Source organism: Protomyctophum bolini, assembly GCF_963924005.1.
Source record: "Protomyctophum bolini genome assembly, chromosome: 2".
NCBI classification, from domain to species: Eukaryota; Metazoa; Chordata; class Actinopteri; order Myctophiformes; family Myctophidae; genus Protomyctophum; species Protomyctophum bolini.
In genome coordinates, this window is record NC_137863.1 from 27,081,729 (window position 1) to 27,100,494 (window position 18,766).

Consider the following 18,766-nt stretch of genomic DNA (forward strand, 5'->3'; position numbering starts at 1 on the left):
TCCCCCTCAAGACAATGACACGGGTATGGTCCTTTAATTAAGTGCATGTTTTTTGTCTGAATTGCATGTTCTATGCGCACAAACTATTAATTGCGACCAAAGGTTGCAGTTAACTATGGAATCGTGCAGTGTGTTGGTCAGGCACCATGTATGGTGGCCAGGTCTCGTGACATCATGTGACATCATCAGGGATGGAGATGTGGAGACCCTGATGTCATAGAAAATTAACCTGAACCAGAACCTGTTCTGACATTCCATATGTTGATCCTTCCCCATCCTTCCTTCATCTTCGATGCCTCCCTTTTGACTTATATTTCAAACTCTAGACGGAGCTGCCCCAAAGTTATTAGTGAAGCCGCGCCCGGCAGCTGGCGAAAACTAGAGTTCTCAACAGGCCAACCTGTCCATTCAAACTCTAGACGGAGCTGCCCCAAAGTTATTAGTGCAGCTGCGCCCGGCAGCTGGCGAAAACTAGAGTTCTCAACAGGCCCGAAAATTAAGGCCCGGACCTGCCTGGGCTCTCATCAAACCCTGTACACTCAAGAGAAGGTCCCAGCTACCACCCTTAGATCTCCATATACTGTATGGAGCTCACCTGTTCTGACATTTCATATGTTGATCTGACCTCATCAAACCCTGTACACTCAAGACATGCTCCTTATATGGCCAGTACAGAATTAATGTTGATCTGACAGCAATCTACCGTCAACGAGGCGGATACGTGCACGCGGCGAGGTCGTTTCTCGCCCTCAGGCGTCTTACTGGTATACTTACTGTACAGTGAGTGTAGCGTAAAATACTGGACAGGGACAACAGCACAATACTATTTGAGCATAACACATAGATAAATGACACTGTACGATTGATTTCCCTTTAATTGTATTATTCTCAACGTTATTCCGTGAAGAATATCTAGGCCACGTTTCCAGTAAAAAACGGCGTTGCTTCATTGTAACACACAAACACACAAAAAGTACCAGGCATTGTTTATAAGCTCTGAAAATGACCATCTGTGTAATCAGGTACTAGGTAAAACAGGTGTTTGAACAGCACTGAGATTGGACGAACCCATAGCCACGTTAACATGAATTATTCTGAGGAATGCTGTCTATTTTGTTACGTAAACTCTCTGTGGTATTTGGGTTAAATACCTCGCTAGATTACATGGTGTTATCCGTGTCTTGGTATGCCACAGCTTCAAAAAGGCCAGCGCCGAACATTTCCCTTACTTGGGGGTCGTAAATTAACCTCAAGTAAAAAAATGTTCCTGTCAACAGGATTCCCTCGTTCTGTTTGCAGCAGATACAAACAGAGGTCTGCGTACTGTACGTGCTTGGATCAGGGGGCAAAACCAGCCTGCATGCTTGTGTGCTCATCTGTGCATGCAAGATTGGTCAACTCAAGTGAACTATGGGTAATGTGTGGGACGGGTGTGTGTGTGTGTGTGTGTGTGTGTGTGTGTGTGTGTGTGTGTGTGTGTGTGTGTGTGTGTGTGTGTGACTGTGTGTGTGTGTGTGTGTGTGTGACTGTGTGTGTGTGTGTGTGTGTGTGTGTGTGTGTGTGTGTGTGTGTGTGTGTGTGTGTGTGTGTGTGTGTGTGTCTGTGTGTGTTTGTGCGTGTGTTCGTATGTGCATGTGTGCGTGTGTGCGCGCGTGCACATGCTCATGCAGACAGATGCTGAAGTAAATAAGGAGCATGGTTGGCAGTGTGTAGTCATGTATATAACACTCTACTCACGCTGGCAGGTCTTGCCGTCTTCCAGGAGCCTGTATCCTTCCTTACAGCGGCAGTGGTAGCCATTGAGCACGCTCACACACTCATGATCACAACTGTGGTTCCCAAACGAACAGTAGTCGATCACTGAGGAGGAGAGAAGCAGCAAGGCCAATAAGCAGCAGAGCGAGAAAGACAAGCAGAAGCATGTGGGGGTGTGGGTGTGTGTGTGTGTGTGTGTGTGTGTGTGTGTGTGTGTGTGTGTGTGTGTGTGTCTGTGTGTGTGCACGCATGTGCGTGCGCATGGGGTCAAGTCCTCCGTGTCAATTTAACTCTGTCCCATAACAATCCACACTGCTTGTTAGCGGCATGTAATCCCTTCATAACAAAAAAGGCTGAAGGAACATATGAGGGTTTCACAAAGGAATAAAAGCACTAGGATCGTAGTAATCTCTGCATGAGGTGCAGTTAAAGGGATAATTCACCTCCAACATGACTTTTTTCTATCAATTATCCCATTGAGATATTTTTATGCTTTTGTTGCATTCCTAAGGTTCGCTATGGAGACACAGAGAGTCTCATGTGTCCCATAGGGAACGATTGTCCAATTAAATTCTTCAATTCTCCAAGGGGTAAGTAATCAATAGAAAAACAGTTGTTTTTTGGGGGTGAACTATCCCTTTAAATATGACCAGGCCATATTTCTTGTTGAAAGTGTAGAAATGGACCTGAAAGGTCCACCTTTACAGTTATTTTAATCTGAGAGATATAGCAATACCTCTTACCCTGAATGAAATGATTTAAGAATTTAACAGATGTCTCACCTTGGATTCTTCATTACAAGAGTGAATAAAAACAACTCAGGGGGACCGTTGTTTTGTATTCTGTTTAATGAAAATGCAAGTTTGGGGGGAAATTTTCCTTTTTTCCCCCCAACTATTGTGAATTTCTGTCACAAACAAAGCTGTTGCTGAAAGTATTGGGGCAGAGTACTTTGGAGCACAAGGTTAACGTTAAAGCCAAGCATAGCTATGAGCAAAGAATCAAACGCACTAATCGTGTGTGCAGTGACACGAGAATGCATGTGAATGTGTGTGCGTGTGTGCGTGCATGCGTGCGTGCGTGTGTGTGCGCGTGTGCGACTAACTTGAACAGGTCTTCTTGTCTTCATTGAGTGAGTAGCCTTTGTTGCAGTCACAGGTAAATGCACCAGGTGAGCTAATGCAGATTTGTTCACAGTCATGCTTTCCTTGAGCACACAGGTCAATGGCTGAAACACACACAGTGTTCATAATGTTCATAATAAACTCAAGGTTACAGTGACACTGTATTCCATCCATTTACCAACTCAAATCAATTCAGAGGCCTACCTGTACATTTCTAGAGGTGTGACCACATGATGGACCTGTATTTCATTCGATTTTTATGTTTAATTGATTTGATCAAGCAGAAATTAATTGATTGCTGCCCAGACTTGAGTTCAGACTTGAGCTTACGGGGGAGGAGTTAGGTATTCAGTGTCTTGCTCAGGGACACCTTGTAATCCAACCTGGGACGTGGCCCAGGGGGCCTCTCTACCCATTCAGCGATGGCCACCCCATAACTTCTTTCATTATTACCTTTTTCGTGAATGTGTTAAGTGAATTAACAAATTGCCAAGTAATATTCATTGTGTTGCATCATCATCAGTCAGTGTGACAGATTGTGTCATTGGTGTCACCTGTGCAGGTCTTCTGGTCCTCATTGAGGGTGTATCCAGGCTGACACAAGCAGTGGTACGAGCCTGGTGAACTTTCACAGATATGCTCACAGCCGTGGTCCGACTCCAGACACAGGTCCATGCCTGGACACAAGATCACATCATCATCATCATCACTGGGTCTGGTCTTTAAGATACTACCAATACCAACGTTCTCCAGAGTGAGTTTCCCAGCTCATCTGATCTCGTTCCCCAAAAGATTGTCTCAAACATGGAAAAATGCCTACTCTACGCAAATACTAAAATACTAAATGGCTCACAATCAAAATACATTTTGAAGTAGAAGACCCTAGGAACACCTTGGTAGTAGCATCCTATGTCCCCCTCCCACCCCTGCTTTTTATGTAAATATACTTCTTAATGATTAATTAAGTATGGACCACAAAGGAAACAAGCCCCTGGAGCTTTTCGTGTTATCTTTTAGTATAACCTTTGACTGCTCTACTTGTAGGCCTACTGTTAAAAAACGTGTTATAGTAATAAAGTTCAAGAAGATTCACAACATGATCCCAGATTGTAAAGTAGCCAACTCATTTTGTTTCCCTTCAGCAGTAAGCATCAAACATTAAAAAATGATTGTTTTCATTCTATGGTGGTTAAGGCTTGTTGTGTCTTTGAGACAAAACAAGCAAGCAGCTTTGATATACTGCACGGTGCACATCAAGGCAAGACCACAATTAGTGTGTGTGTGTGTGTGTGTGTGTGTGTGTGTGTGTGTGTGTGTGTGAGAGAGAGAGAGAGAGAGAGAGAGAGAGCGCGCACACACACACCGTCAGCGTATTGACAATCCATCATGTAGGCTGAAAAGCCCCTTTCATAAAGTTTGTTTTTGTATTCGAACAAAAAGGATAAAGATCAGATTACCACAGGGCAACAGTCCAGTAATGAAAACAATAATATCAGTAATAGGAAATATCAGCCCATTAAATCGTTTACAGAGGCACGTGTGAGAAAGCATTACGTTCTCTGAGGCTCAAAGGCCATGGTGCATTTTTCTATCGCGTCTACACATGTGATGTGTTTAATTACATGTAGCATATTAGGCTGATTAATGTAGCCTGTGGCACGAACTGCAAATCCCACCTAGACGGTTGGAGACCCAACTCCAGATGTATCCCTATTTTATGCTGGGTTTAGTAAACCTGCGGTGGTGCGAAATGTGTTGATTTTCTCTGGTTTCATAGTGAGGGTTTACATAAATGTAATGGACATTATATTCATAATACACACCAGACACATAAGGAATCTACAAGCTACAAACACAGACATTTTCCGTAGAATAGCAAGCTAAACTAGTGAGTCAAATCTAACTCAGCACTTCCCGTCTTAACCAATGAAAGATTCAACATCACTGTTTCATTTTCATATTTACTACAGAGCTTAACTGTATTGCAACTCTAGGCTAACTTTAAAGCCAACACTATTGACCTGAAGCATGGATTACAAATCTACCAGGTTGTAATAAGACATCGGCTATTGTAGTAATTCAGCTCTGTTCAAAAGATGTAACCAGCTTGTGAGATTCAAATGTCTGTGATATAGGCCTACTGGATCTCTTTTTAAACTGATTCTCCCCATGAACATTTGCCAATGGAAAGGAAAGTACCTAAAGGCAGTGCAAGGCAATGCAGGTTTGTTTGTATCTAGCACAGAAATAAGTTATGTGACTCAAAGCCACACCACCAGGGGGACACAAACCCTACAAAACTGGACAAATGGGACACTATAGTCAACATAGTTGGGGGACTTGAACGCACACAATGTTATAAATTGAGACTCAAATCCCAAGAAGCTGGTTGTCTAAAATAATCTAAAATAACCTTTTAAGAAAGCCTGGCTGTCTCACCACAGAGCTTATCCTGGAACTGCAGTCCAAACTGGTGGATGAGATCAAAGCGCTCGACCAGGAAGACGTGGTCCTCGAAGGGCGGGGACGCCATGGCTCTTAGCGATGTCATGTCAGCTCTGGCCACACCCACAGCGTAGATCTCGATGCCCTTCTCCCTGGCCTCGGCGGCCACCTCCGCCACACGGTCCTGGGGACGGCCGTCTGTCACGATGACAGCTACGTTAGGAATCTGTCGGTGGAGAGGATGTCATCAGAGATTGATTATAGGATGTTGGGAACCTGTCGGTGGACAGAGATAGACTATAGGACGTGATCTGTCAACAAATCAAAGAATTAAATCAAAGAATGAATATACTTTTTCTGACAGACTGTTGACAAATAAATACATAAGCAGGATGCTGCTACAAGCTAAAGTAAAATATGATCAAACATTCAGAGATTTAAGAGTTTGTTGTGTCTCTGCAATCCGGAACTTATTTCAATGAATTCAATGTTATATGTATGTGGTCTCCCTAACATTCAGACCCTGGTGCACTGTCAGGAAGGACACTATAAATAGTAGTAAAATAGCTACCATTGCCTCTATTTTGAGCATTAGAAATTTGGTCAGCCATGCAGGAGACCCAGGTTCAAGTTTCAGATTGAACATAAAGGGTACGGATTGTAGTTTTAAAGAGAGTTGGAAGCCAAATGTCAAAATAACCTCAAATAAAAATTCAGGCAATTTATCATCCTGGATTAATGATATTTCAAAGAGATTTTACTGCCAGTTATTTTCTCATTTCATGTGGGCTAAGGGCAAAAGCAGTGCCTGACAATTCATGGTTTTGTGGTATTTCAGAGAGCTTTCAATCCCAGTGTATCGTTTCATTCTCTGGGAAGACCTTTTAATTAGGCCTGTTTCCATCTCTGAGGTTAATAGAGACAATTTCATCTCTAATGTGAGACCTTTTGTCTTACATGCTCTGATGAGCTGAAATACACCATTGTCTACTGAAATAGGTACCATCAAACTAATCTCAACACTTCTGTCAATAATATATGTTTCACAGGTTTTTTGATTAATACTTACTTTAATCCACATTTTAAAGTAATTTGTACCTGTTAATATACTCTTGTGTAAAGCTGTTTCAATATTTTAACCACATGAACCCAATCGTCTGTATTCTGTTGGCAAACATTCGGTGAAAATAGCCATTACAGAAGCTCAAAAGTCATTGCGTTGCGTTGTGAGCTTGTAGATCGGTTATTTACGTTGAAGAGATTTGGTGTAGGGAAAAAGGAGGGTCCCGGGTACAGTATATAGACCCCTGTGGGTATATTATGGTTGAAGATCCGTTTACCTTGGGCCTGTCTCCCTCCTCTGCAGTGAAGGCTACGTTCATGGCATATTTGATAGCCAGGCCCGTCATGGTGCCCTGCGCCAGGGGAATGATCTCATTGATGCCCTTTGTCATGGCCTCCAGCTTGTTGTGGGTCTTCAAGGAGAATTCACTGAGTACCTGATGTAGAAATAGGAAGTTATATATCACACATCAATTAACTGAACCGAATGAGTCCACTCACCAAGTGAAGACAGTGGACGAGAGGAGAGGATTAGAGCATTTTAATTATAGAGAGCTCATTGTCCACTTAAACAGGAGCTTATTAAAGATTTTTTTATAGCAAGGCCAAAAGATAGGTGTGCCTAGTTGATAGCTGTGTGGGTGTTTTCAGCACCCTCTGGTGGACAGTTTTGCAGAAGAGAGAGGCATATCTATGCTGTACACAGATATGCAATTGCTTCTTGTTACTCACCCATGCGACCACAGTTGAGTGGTCAGATGGGTGGGCCACAAACACTTTCAAGATGTTAAAGTGAGGTCCAGAAAAGGTTGAGAACCATTGCAGAAGTCACTGCACCTCCATTAGGCTTTTTGATCTGAAAGAGGAGAGAAGAATGCTGCTCACCTGGCTGGAGTACTGAACGACTCCCACTCTGGTGGCGTCCAGCCCAATGTCCAGCGTGGCCAGAATGTCAATCATGAACTTCCTCATGGTCTCAAACTCGTGAGGCCGGACGCTACGGGAGCTGTCGATGATGAAGACCAGGTCCACCGGGCCAGATTTACACTTCTGGGGTAAGTTTGAGGGAGGAACTGCGAAGACACACAAACACTTGTTTAGTCAGTTAAGACCTGACGCTGCCTTATGCAAATGCAATTCAGCACTTCTCATCTTTCAAGATTTTTCAAAAATGTTCAAAAATAGGAGATGTACAAGCTAGCAGCGTAGTGAGCTTGTATATTTGCTATTTTTGAATAGCCAACGCTAAAATATAAAATGAGTGACCCAGATGCTTGCCTGGTTTTAATGGGGTAACCTGGGTGGGGAGTAAGTAACAAGAAACTAGCGAGTAGCGACCCCTTAGAGCTTGTGCTGTACCTAATACCTAAGGAAGTAGTTCGGGACTATCTTGTTTCTTGATTTTAGAACTTTGTAGAACTTCTTGAGAATGTACAGTACATAGCTATTGTGTACTGTGAAGTTTAGTGCACAATGCATTTCACTTGACTTTCACTTTGTGATTGGTGACTGGTTGTTGATAAATAACGTTGACACTTGAAGGAAGGAAAGGTTCATAAAATGGAATATCAATTCCCTTGGTGTAAATTTATATTTTATCTCTCACACACCTCACCCACAAAAAAGGATTATTAAACCTATAAACCGTGGCATTTTGAGGGACAATTTCTATACAATTTGTCATACTCACTGACACACTGAAGCTTACTGACACTGTAAACAAGGCTGGAATGTATGACTCAAACAAACAAATGTCTTTGCAAGTGTTTCATTTGACATCTTATTTTGTCGGTTTGCAGTATATATATTTTATTATACTGGAATCATGGCATGGCAGACCAACATTGTCATATTTGTGTAACCCCATATCGGTTTCACATTATTAACCACTAAACCTGAGTTTGACTTCTAAAATCAGTAGCTACTGTGCATGCAGGGACACTGTTTTTGTCATTAATGCTCTCAACATCGTCTGTGAATTTACTTGTAACCTCATCTCAGTACAAACCCAGCAGTCGTGGTGAGGTATGAAGTGAGTCTGTGTTTGTGGTGTGGATTTATGAACTTGGAGTGGGCAGCCTTTTGTTATGTGTATCCAAAATGTCTTCAGTGGTGTTGGACTCAAAGAGAAAGCCTTGCCATGTTTTTTAAAAAAGGGGAAAAAAAGACTATCCATTCAGGTCAATAAAAGGAGCCTGGGGTAAATACTGTCAGGCCTAAAGTCCTCTGTAGTAAATTATAAAGTAGGCTACTCCACAAAGTAGGAATGTTTGATTCCTGTATGTTATCCGAATCTCTAGCTGTCAGAAAGCGTAAATCAAGTAAATCCCAAAGCTGCTGTTATTCCTGGAAACCAGGTGAAAACTATATTCTATCTTCTAATAGACGTTTGCCCGGAACCCAAAACTAAATAGTAAAAAATAGCAAATCTACAAACTCACAAGGTGTCGCTTCACTTCTGATTGATGTACAGTATACAGTATCTCCATCAGTCAGAAACTCTTCTAAAAACTCACCTCTTCACACTCCACATTGTCCCCTAACACTTTGCATTTAAACTTGCAACTTGATGAATTGTCTTTTATGTATTGACAAAAACAATAAAACATGGCAAATGAAACATCTTCTCTGCTTTCTTTTATTCATCTCTCCTCTGTTACAGTATTGTCGGGCTGACCTGCTTTTTTTGCTGCTTTCTTTGGCATGCCGTTGGTGACGGCCACCAGGGCCAACAGGACGGACACACACACTACGCACACAGTCCTCATCTTTGTCCTGATGATGGCTTGACTGAACAGACACAGAACTGCAACGGGTCACTGCAAGGGAAAAGAGAGGGAGAGAGAGACAGAGAGAGAGAGAGAGAGAGAGAGAGAGAGAGAGAGAGAGAGAGAGAGAGAGAGAGAGAGAGAGAGAGAGAATAAATTCTTTATTCACAGTTTGCAAAAAAAGACACAGAAAGTACAGTTTAATACAACAATGCTATGCAAAAACATCATATAAACGATAGTACAGTAATCAAAAAGAAAAATATGAAGGCCTACAGAGAGAGAGAGAGAGGGGGGGATATATGAGAGATGGCGTGTGGTGAAGAACGAGGGTCAGAGAAAGGGATAAAAGAGAGACAAATTGGTAAATGCATTTATACATTTATACTAAATGCACTTTTATCCAAAGTGCTTAACAATATATAAATATATACAAAATAAATATTTGTTACCATGTGTACTGTGTACCCAGCAGAAATCAAACTTATAACCCTGGATGCTGAAACAGTATGTTCTCAAAAAATAATGTGTGTTTTAGTGTGTGTGTGTGTGTGTGTGTGTGTGTGTGTGTGTGTGTGTGTGTGTGTGTGTGTTAAGGCTGTCCCCAAACATTCAAGGTTTGAATGTTCGCTCGTTAGGGTTGGCACTCGAATCTTAATTAATGCATTTGAACCATTCGGTTTTTTTTTTGTTTTTTTTATTAACTCGAAAATATATCTCGGCGAGAATGTGATATATGTTAAAAAGTAAGTTTCTCGTGCATTCCTGTCAGAAGTTATGTCTATCTCCTTGTTGTGCTGTCCCAGGTGTCTCTCTCCAAAATCCCCTGTGCACATTAATTTGGTGATGGGCCTGCAGCCAATCAGCCAATCAGCAACAAACACACACACACACACACACACACACGCACACACGCACACACACACACACACACACACACACACACACACACACACACACACACACATACACCAGCATGGCACAATTTGAGAAAAAGGTTAGTTCTCTCTCTCTCTCTCTCTCTCTCGCTGCGCTGTTGCGTCTGTGTGTGTGTGTGTGTGTGTGTGTGTGTGTGTGTGTGCACGCGCATGTGCGTGTGTGTGTGTGACACTGATTTATTGAATATTCTGACTTTCAATTCAAATGTACATACATTTAGTTTTGATTGTATTGTTGCTTTTTGCCTTGGCAATGTAAATGTAACCCAGCCAACATGGCAACCCGCAAATGGCAACCCATGTCAACTGTCAATCAAGGCAGTATAAAGGTGACATCAGTTCCTACACTCCCCACTCCCACCTATGCAAGATGGCCGAAATGTTTGACAGCAGCATGGTCCTGTCCACTGTGACAACCTTTGGTTACTCTTCGGTGAGTCATATAGGCTTGGTGTCTTAACTTAGATCAACTGGTTAACTGTTTGTTTATTTTGAAAGCATTTGATTTATGATTTATGTTTGAACTTTTGGTTTAATAATTAATATTGATGTATTCTATTATATATAATTATGGTTGTGGGGGCTGACAAGGCTATACAGCCACATGTGTTTCTAATCTGATGTAGGCCTACATAACACTAATGACACTTATCTTTTCTCTTCATGTAATTCCAGAATATGAAGAGTCACTGCACCAGTGGTGTAGGAGGCAGCACCAAGCCCTGGACCCTGAGACGAGCCAATTTAGGCTTCCGAGGACCCCCACCCTACCCTGGAGCCCATGTGAAGTGTCCCAGACCGATGCCCCCCCTCCCTGCACAAGACATTGAGGTAGGAACTGTACACTATAGCTGCTGCTGGGAAGAGCTGCTTGCTGCGGTGAGTACAAACTTGTTTATTGTCCTTTGCTGTCGCTGGTGTGGTTCTGCAGGGTAGCCTACTGATGGTGTTGCTCTCGTTTGCGTTTGCGTTCCGGCTTCCTGCGTTTGCGTCGTGTCGGGCTGCCTGCTGTTGCACTCGTTTGCGTTGCGTCTTTTGCGTCGACTGCCACAATTTCGGCCGGTTCTGTCATTTCACCTAACTTGTGGACACTGCCTGTCATCTGCAGAAGAACGTGATGGTTCACGGTAACTGGGTAAGTATCTGTTTTTGTATTCTTTGCTGCTGGTAGGGTAGGGCTGGTAGGGTAGGGCTCCTACAAGGGTAGGTTTTTGCGTTGCGTCGCAAACAAAGCACTTTGGCACAGGCATGGAGCTCCTGGTTTACTGGGATGGGGTTCGATTCCCTGCTGCGCCCTATGCTGATTACATTTAATCTGTTAAAGAGGCATCCTTTAGCACAATAGAGCGTCGCAGTCCCTCCCCCTTTCAGAACGACGAGTGGCCCAGGAATTTTTCTCCATAGGCATTTCAAAACTTATTTATTTAAAGACCTTTAAGCGTCGTATACGAAGCCAACTCCTGTCGTGACAAATCATGACAACGCACACAATATTTTGGACCAAATAATTACAAAGAACACAACGTGTTGTAACCTGCCGTTTTATCTACTTTCTAAGTCTTTGTTTGGCCCGAAAAATTGTGTTTGTCATGATTGGTCTGAATGTTCACTCGAAAATTCCTGCCGAAGTTCGAGTCCTAAAATAAGGGCTAGGGTACAGCCTTAGTGTGTGTGGTGATAACAGTAACAGTGAGATTGTGTTCTGGTAATACAGTGCATTCCAATCTTCCCCGTCGTAAAACATTCAGTTTCCTGACACCTGGCTGGAAAACACTAGAACACACACACACATGCACATGCACGCACGCGCACCCGCAACATGTACTCAATACATGCATGCACCTATTATAAAAATATATACAAATACAGTACAGTAGATGGATTCATCACACACGCGCACACACGCACATACACACATACACACATACATACACACACACACACACAGAGTAATATTCCACAGCAGTATATCCCTGTAGGCCATGGGTTCAAACAACAGGATAATGATAACGTCTGTCTGGGAAGTCTGGGGCACACTGTCAATTCAAACAGGCACAGCATGAAAAGCCACCTCTCTTGCTGGGGTCCTCAGAGAGCCTGTATCACTGTCTGCCTCTCTGACTGAGAGAGACTGGAGTCAGACACTGCAGTCAGTCGGCTCTGAGCAATGACTCAATAGCAGTAGAAATACAATGCTTCTGTTCTCTGCTATAGTCTCATGGTCTGGATGTGGATCCCTGCGGCTCTCAACCCACCCACATGTTTTTTTCTTCTGTCTCTCGTCACTTTCTCGTGTGCACTGCAAAATCTGTTGAGTCCATTTGTCAGTTAATGAGCCCTATTTTATACTTCAGTGTATGGCGGTTTTATGTCGTAAAAAAAATCCATCACTCATCTTTACATCCCCTCATCCTCACTTCACTACATCCTATGTAATGCTATACTTTCTTCCCCTTCTCTTCCCTCCATCCCTGCATCCCTTCACCCCCTTTGCCCCTCCCTCTCCCTTTGTTTTACTCGAATGCTCATCCAATTCATATTCAATACTCAGAAACTGTTTGCTCATGTTTTTGCATTTTGGTTTGATATAGCACATACTGTAAGCTTCTGGTCAAACTGGCTTACTGTCTCTCTACACTAACCTGAAATAAAGAATGTAATTGAGAATTCTGATGTGAGTAAGGAAGAATTCAACCAATGAGAAGTAAGGAAACAGGGATAAAGATACCAGATTATTGATAACAAAGAGATAACACACAACACACACACAAAGACAGTACTGTCCCATCTAACATGGTGATAAAATAAACTGTCATCAAATCTCAATTCCTCTGCATGCGTGCGCTCGCGCACACACACACACACACGGACGCTTGCATGCACACACACACAGGACCGTCTATGCGTTAACAGCTCATAACTGAGTGAATCTGTGGTCTCATATGTAAGTCCTCAGAGACTAACACTGCTGGAGCCAGTAGCTATTTGATTAACCTCCTACCACACACTGGACCCTAGCTGGCCTGTGGATGTGAGTAAGCATGTGTGCCTGTGTGAGCGTGCGCACAAGCTGTGAATGTGTGTGGCACAAAGAAGCCTTATAGTACATCTCTCTCCCTCTCTCTCTCTCTCTCTTTAAATGGCAGAATCCTCAATCCCCAACTCCTTCCTGTCTCCCTCCGACTCCAGTCGTCTGTGACTGCCGACCACATGGCCTGCAACAATCCACTCCTACCCCAAGCAGCCTCAGCACACGCACGCACGCACACATATATGCAGGCACACACAAGCGTGCTAGCAAACACACACACACACACACACACACACACACACACACACACACGTCTCTGCATAGGTCACATGCCAACATATGTTCTATAATTAGCTATTAAAAGAAACATTCAGTTCCTCGTTAATGCTCTGTTGTTAGCAAGTCATTGACTGCCGGTCTGTGGAGTGTAACTCCAGCTCATGTCCGCTTAGCGGGAGGCTTTGACTTTTGGCTTCCCATTCGGATCGCCAAGCAAAGCAAACAATGTGTTCCTTGGTTAATTGAAGAGTAAATACACAGCGAAATCCCATTTACCTCTTCACTGAGGTGGCATAATGGACGACTGTGGCTACTAGCTGCAGCACTGCACTGACTGTGGAAATAGCCTAAAACTGCTGAAACCTCTACATATTTTCTATATTTTCTTTATTTTGTAAACTCATTGACTTCTAAACCAAACGTTACTGTTTCAACAGGGATCCAATGCAAATGGAGATCATTGTGCAGCGTCATGCCACATACTGCACTGCATAGTCCCAATAGAGCGCTAAATGCCACACAGTCCTGGCCTTGATGGCTGTTGAAACAGTAAAAAGTGGGTAATAGCTGTTGGTGTTGGCATGAAATATGAGATATTTCTATAACAATTTAAACAGTAGCTCCTTCACGTAAATGTCTTCTCAAGTCCAGGAATGAAAAATAAACCATACAATTTCCTGAAAATTTCCCTCCATCCTTGAAGTGTGGCTTAAAAAGGGTTAGGGGGGTGGGGGTCAGGGGTGAAGGGATAAAAAACAAAAAAGGCATTATAGTGACTTTCCAGCAGAGGGCATGGCCTCGTACACTAAAAGTTGCTGAGGCGTGCCAAGTAAAATCATTTTACAAAGATATCGGTGTATTGGGGACTCACTGGAAGATGGGAAACAGGGCCCCCTGTATCCAGGCCCAATATAATTTAAAGACAACCATCCTTATTCCTCGAACACTGCACATTTCTTGTGCTAAACATCTTGCTTGGCCTTGAGTCGTTACTCCCCTTCCAACTTATCTATCCATCTACCAACCTTCCATTACACTGACATCCAGAAGAAGAGTTTATTTATACCATGGACAATGCACAACTGAAATCACATTTCAGTTTCCACATCAATGGAAATGTGCCAGATAATGAGCTAATTTTAATCTTCAGTCTCTGGGAAGGTTGTTCAAATTGGTGGGCTAGAATTGTCAATACAACACGACAAAAAAACATTGTTGTTTTTAGTCCATAACTGAAACAACAGTGAGAGGATCCCAGACAAAGACTTACACTACACACAATAAATGTTTGCCACATATATACATTACCTATAGTAATAAGAAGGACTTGGATGCATGAACGGGTGATAGACTGCAGGAGTTGGAGGGGAGAGAAGTGAAGGATAAATGATGAGTGACTTACAGATGTAATATTTGGTCTTTCTTTCTATAATTGTAATGTGCATGTCATGCTTTAAGCCGGTGAAGCAAGCACCAAACAAACAACACATGTTGTTAACCACTGACCATGCCATGTATACTGTAACACAAGAGGCCTGGATTTCACTTAAGTGCTGCCCCCTAGGGTGCAGGACGCATAAATACATCTTCCAGATGTCCTCTCCTTCATATCCCTGATGTCTACTGAAATAAAAACTTTACTTACTGAGCTTTCTAAACTATTGAACTCTGTCTGCCTTTCTGCATGACCTGAGTTTGTCACTTAATCACACAAGCTGAATCATGAGAGCATAAGTGTTGGTGACCCAAATGCTAAAATATATGATTATTAAAAAAGCCACCCCTGAAGTGGACTTTGAGAAAGACCTTGGTGTGGAGCAGGATGTTGCTCAAAAAGTGTTGGTGCACCTACTGTCAAAAGAAAAAAATCACACCCGTGTGAAGTGAGGGGCAAAGCGCGGTGTGATTTGTTTATCATCACATTTTTTATCATCGTACATCATCATGACGTAACATGTCGATTTGCTCAGACACATAATTATGACATAAATTCTCCAGTCAATGTCAATGGGAAATTAATGTTTGTGTAAGACGACAATCTACACTAATAGCTGAATATAGGAGCGGCTAGCGCCCCTCAAAAATAAGTAAGTGATTTATGTTAGCTGCATTGTTGCTACTAACGCAGGGCCAAGGATCTGTCTTGACCAATGGACAGATCAATATAAGCACATCCTGTTATTCAACCAGATGAAATGACCTGTGCTCAGAAATGCCAGTGGCTCAGCAGAATTCTAATTCTGGTTGGCAATCTCCGACAAGCTGAAGACATTCACAGACCGTTTCTAAATAGCCTTGGATCGTTAGTCATCTACCGTATAATGATCTATCAATAATGTCAATTCGAGGGCAGAGCTGGTATGTGTCTTTGGAAGAGGCATCATTCATAACTAGTGTCCAGGTGCATTCTTCCAGCTGTCTAATGGACATCACAGGTGTGTTGTGGAGCACGGCTGTTTGTTATCCTCAGATGTGAAATCACCCCATGTCATAATACACTTACCAGACACTATCGTGCTATTCTTGACTCTGTAGCTGTCGGGACATGCAAACAGACTGCAGTACACGTTGGTATCTTGAGACAGGAGCTACATCTGGGTGATTTTTCTTCAAGACAAAAATAATGTACAGTATGTATTTTTGCAAGGAAGGATAAGTATTTACTCAGGGTATTGCTGGTGGTATCCAAAAACGCCTTAACTAAAAAGTGGCTTACGAATGTTATACCGACTATAAATGAATGGATTGATTTAATCTATAATATATTTATTATGGAGAGAATTACATTCAGCTTTAGAACCACTTCAAATTGAAGTGGTTTAAATTACTCATGTCTCTACCATAAGATTTAATTATGATTTTATTTAAATTCAGTTGTGTTGAATCTGTTCCATTAATGGACTTTGTTCACCTGTAGTGGATGCTTTTGAATCTGTAATGGATCTTTTTCATGTATTGTTTACACAAGGAAAATTCAATAAAAAGTTAATCGAAAAAATAAATACATTTAGAATAGAAAGCTGAGTTGTTAGACAATTAAATGCACTTGATGCAAAGAAACTTTTGCTGCCATTGAAACAACTTTGATTGCATTATAAGTGTGAATGTTACAACCCTCTCAGCAAATACAGAGACCTGGGTTCTCACTTATCATTAGTGTTTGATGTGTGTGGGAAACCCACAGTCTAGCAACAGGTGACTATCTTTATCCAAACACACACAGGTACAGTACTGTATGTGCTCACACGCACGCACGCACGCACGCACGCACGCACACACACACACACACACACACACACACACGCACACGCACACGCACACACACACGCACACACACACACACACACCTGCGTCATCACCTGTCGCACACTGTATGTAGCTTCAGTCCAGATTCGATGGCTGCAAGAGGTGGAATATAAAACCTTGCTAACAAAAAGGATGTGTATTGATTGTTTAACTGGCTGATCAGTATCCTGATGTCTTTTGCTGACTTTTAATTGTATGTTTTATGGTTGAATGACAGAAGTTATGTCCGTAGGATAAACATGCAGTAGCTTCACCATAAGGAACCACATATAATGACAGGATCTTGTGACACCATATCATCATTGTTCTCAACCAGGATGAGATTAAGAACAAGTGGAAATTGACCAAGAGACAACTACAGTCACAAGGTAGGACAAGTTATTCATTGTAGTTGACAATCTTAACTACAATTCTGGTGTGTTATAATTACTAGCCCTTACCTGTTGTGAGATATTTGCAGTTTATGTGGTAGGTTACATTATTTTTCAACATAATTATTATAAATTAAAATATCTGCTAAAACCGATATCATTGTCTCCACCATATTGCATTTTAAGACCAATATCAGCCGATTCCGATGTGATGGCTCCATCTCCCAAACCACAACCCCAGCCCTCAACTTATTTTAAACTAAAAATAGTGAAGAAAACAGTAATATGACCTGTGTCAAAGTTAGAAATAATTACAAGCGGTATTAAAAGCATGAACAGGTTGTTTGGAGATGTGAACACAGAGAAGTCCTGAAGCGGCCAAGAGAGGTAATAGATCTGAGTGAAAGCGGATGGATTGTTAACAGTAGAGGTAGTACAGTCAAACGTTCTAAAAGGATAACACAAATAATACAAAAAGCCCAAGACTACTCAATTTATGTCATGACTCTGAAAATGTATAGCATTCAACTTTGTTAAATCATACTGTACCATTCCTTAAATGTCAACTAAAGCCATTTCTTCGCCAACAGTTGTGCAAAGGGCTGACAATGCTAGAGGACATCAGCAGTGGCCAAGCCCACCACCATGCATGAGTCACATATTATGGAGGACAGCACAGAGGGTGAGTGACATGACACCTGATGTCACAAGAAAGGCATACCTTTTTGTACGATATTGTACAAATCAAATGTAAACCACCCATGTTGATTCAAACTGGCAGTTAGTGATATTAACCAACCTACCAGTAACCTCGTTTATAACTGACCATAACTGTGTCATTATTCACAGACTCAGTCACATACATGTAGGCCTACTTAATTGTTTCATTGCGACTCGCAGTTAACTATGGAATCGTGCATTTCCCGTCAGTTTGTGTGTCGGGCATGTGACATCTTCAGGGATGGAGCACGTGACATTAGCAGGGATGGACCACGTGACATCACGTGACATCACGTGATGTCATCAATAATATTAAGCCCATATATGGAGATCCCTGATGTCATCAATATTGGCCAGCAACTCTACATCTCACCTCAAACCCTTATGGAGCTGACCTGTTCTGACATTCCATTATGTTGATCCTTCCTCTTACATCCTTCCTCTTTGATGTCTCTCTTTTGACTGATACCTGTCCATTCAAACTCTAGACGGGCCTGCCCCAAAGTTAATAGTGCAGCGGCGCCCGGCAGCCGGCGAAAACTAGAGTTCTCAACAGGCCCGAAAATTAAGATACTTACCCCCCATGCCCCAGCACCAGCGCTCGCCCAGCAGTCTGCTGTATCCCAGGCCGATATGTTGATCTGACCCCCCATTCCAAAGCACCAGCGCTCGCCCAGCCAGCAGTCTGTCAGCCTGTCACCCAGGCGGATGCGTGCACGCATCTCGCCCTCAGGCGTCTTACTGGTTTTTAGATTAAAAATTTGTTTACATGTAATTTAAATGTTACCTAAATAAATGTGCCAATGTTGGTTAATTTCACCAGTTTTGAGTCATGGACATTGTAATTTGTTTTTGTAAATAAATATTTTCTTAAGAGAGTTTCCTGCTGGATTTTTCTAATCAAGTCTCTGTCCATAGTATGCTTTGGAAAATGGTTGATAATGATGTCATAGTAATAGTCAATGGG

General features: G+C 42.3%; 1 protein-coding gene across 9 annotated transcripts in view; it reads right to left on the reverse strand.

Moving 5' to 3' along the window:
• matn4 (matrilin 4) overlaps window positions 1-18,766 on the reverse strand; it is a 41,000-nt gene that overhangs the window by 17,484 nt on the left and 4,750 nt on the right. For 6 of the 9 annotated variants that reach the window (XM_080775076.1, XM_080775074.1, XM_080775075.1 and 3 more), the window contains exons 2-8: window positions 9,064-9,205; window positions 7,272-7,459; window positions 6,665-6,823; window positions 5,319-5,550; window positions 3,434-3,556; window positions 2,861-2,983; window positions 1,738-1,860 (exon numbers count right to left, since the gene is read on the reverse strand). In XM_080775076.1, coding sequence (XP_080631202.1) covers window positions 1,738-1,860; window positions 2,861-2,983; window positions 3,434-3,556; window positions 5,319-5,550; window positions 6,665-6,823; window positions 7,272-7,459; window positions 9,064-9,154 — 1,039 coding nt within the window. In that variant the 5' untranslated portion in view covers window positions 9,155-9,205. The remainder of the gene's footprint in view (window positions 1-1,737; window positions 1,861-2,860; window positions 2,984-3,433; window positions 3,557-5,318; window positions 5,551-6,664; window positions 6,824-7,271; window positions 7,460-9,063; window positions 9,206-18,766) is intronic. The other 3 variants (XM_080775078.1, XM_080775077.1, XM_080775073.1) reach the window with 1 other exon arrangement.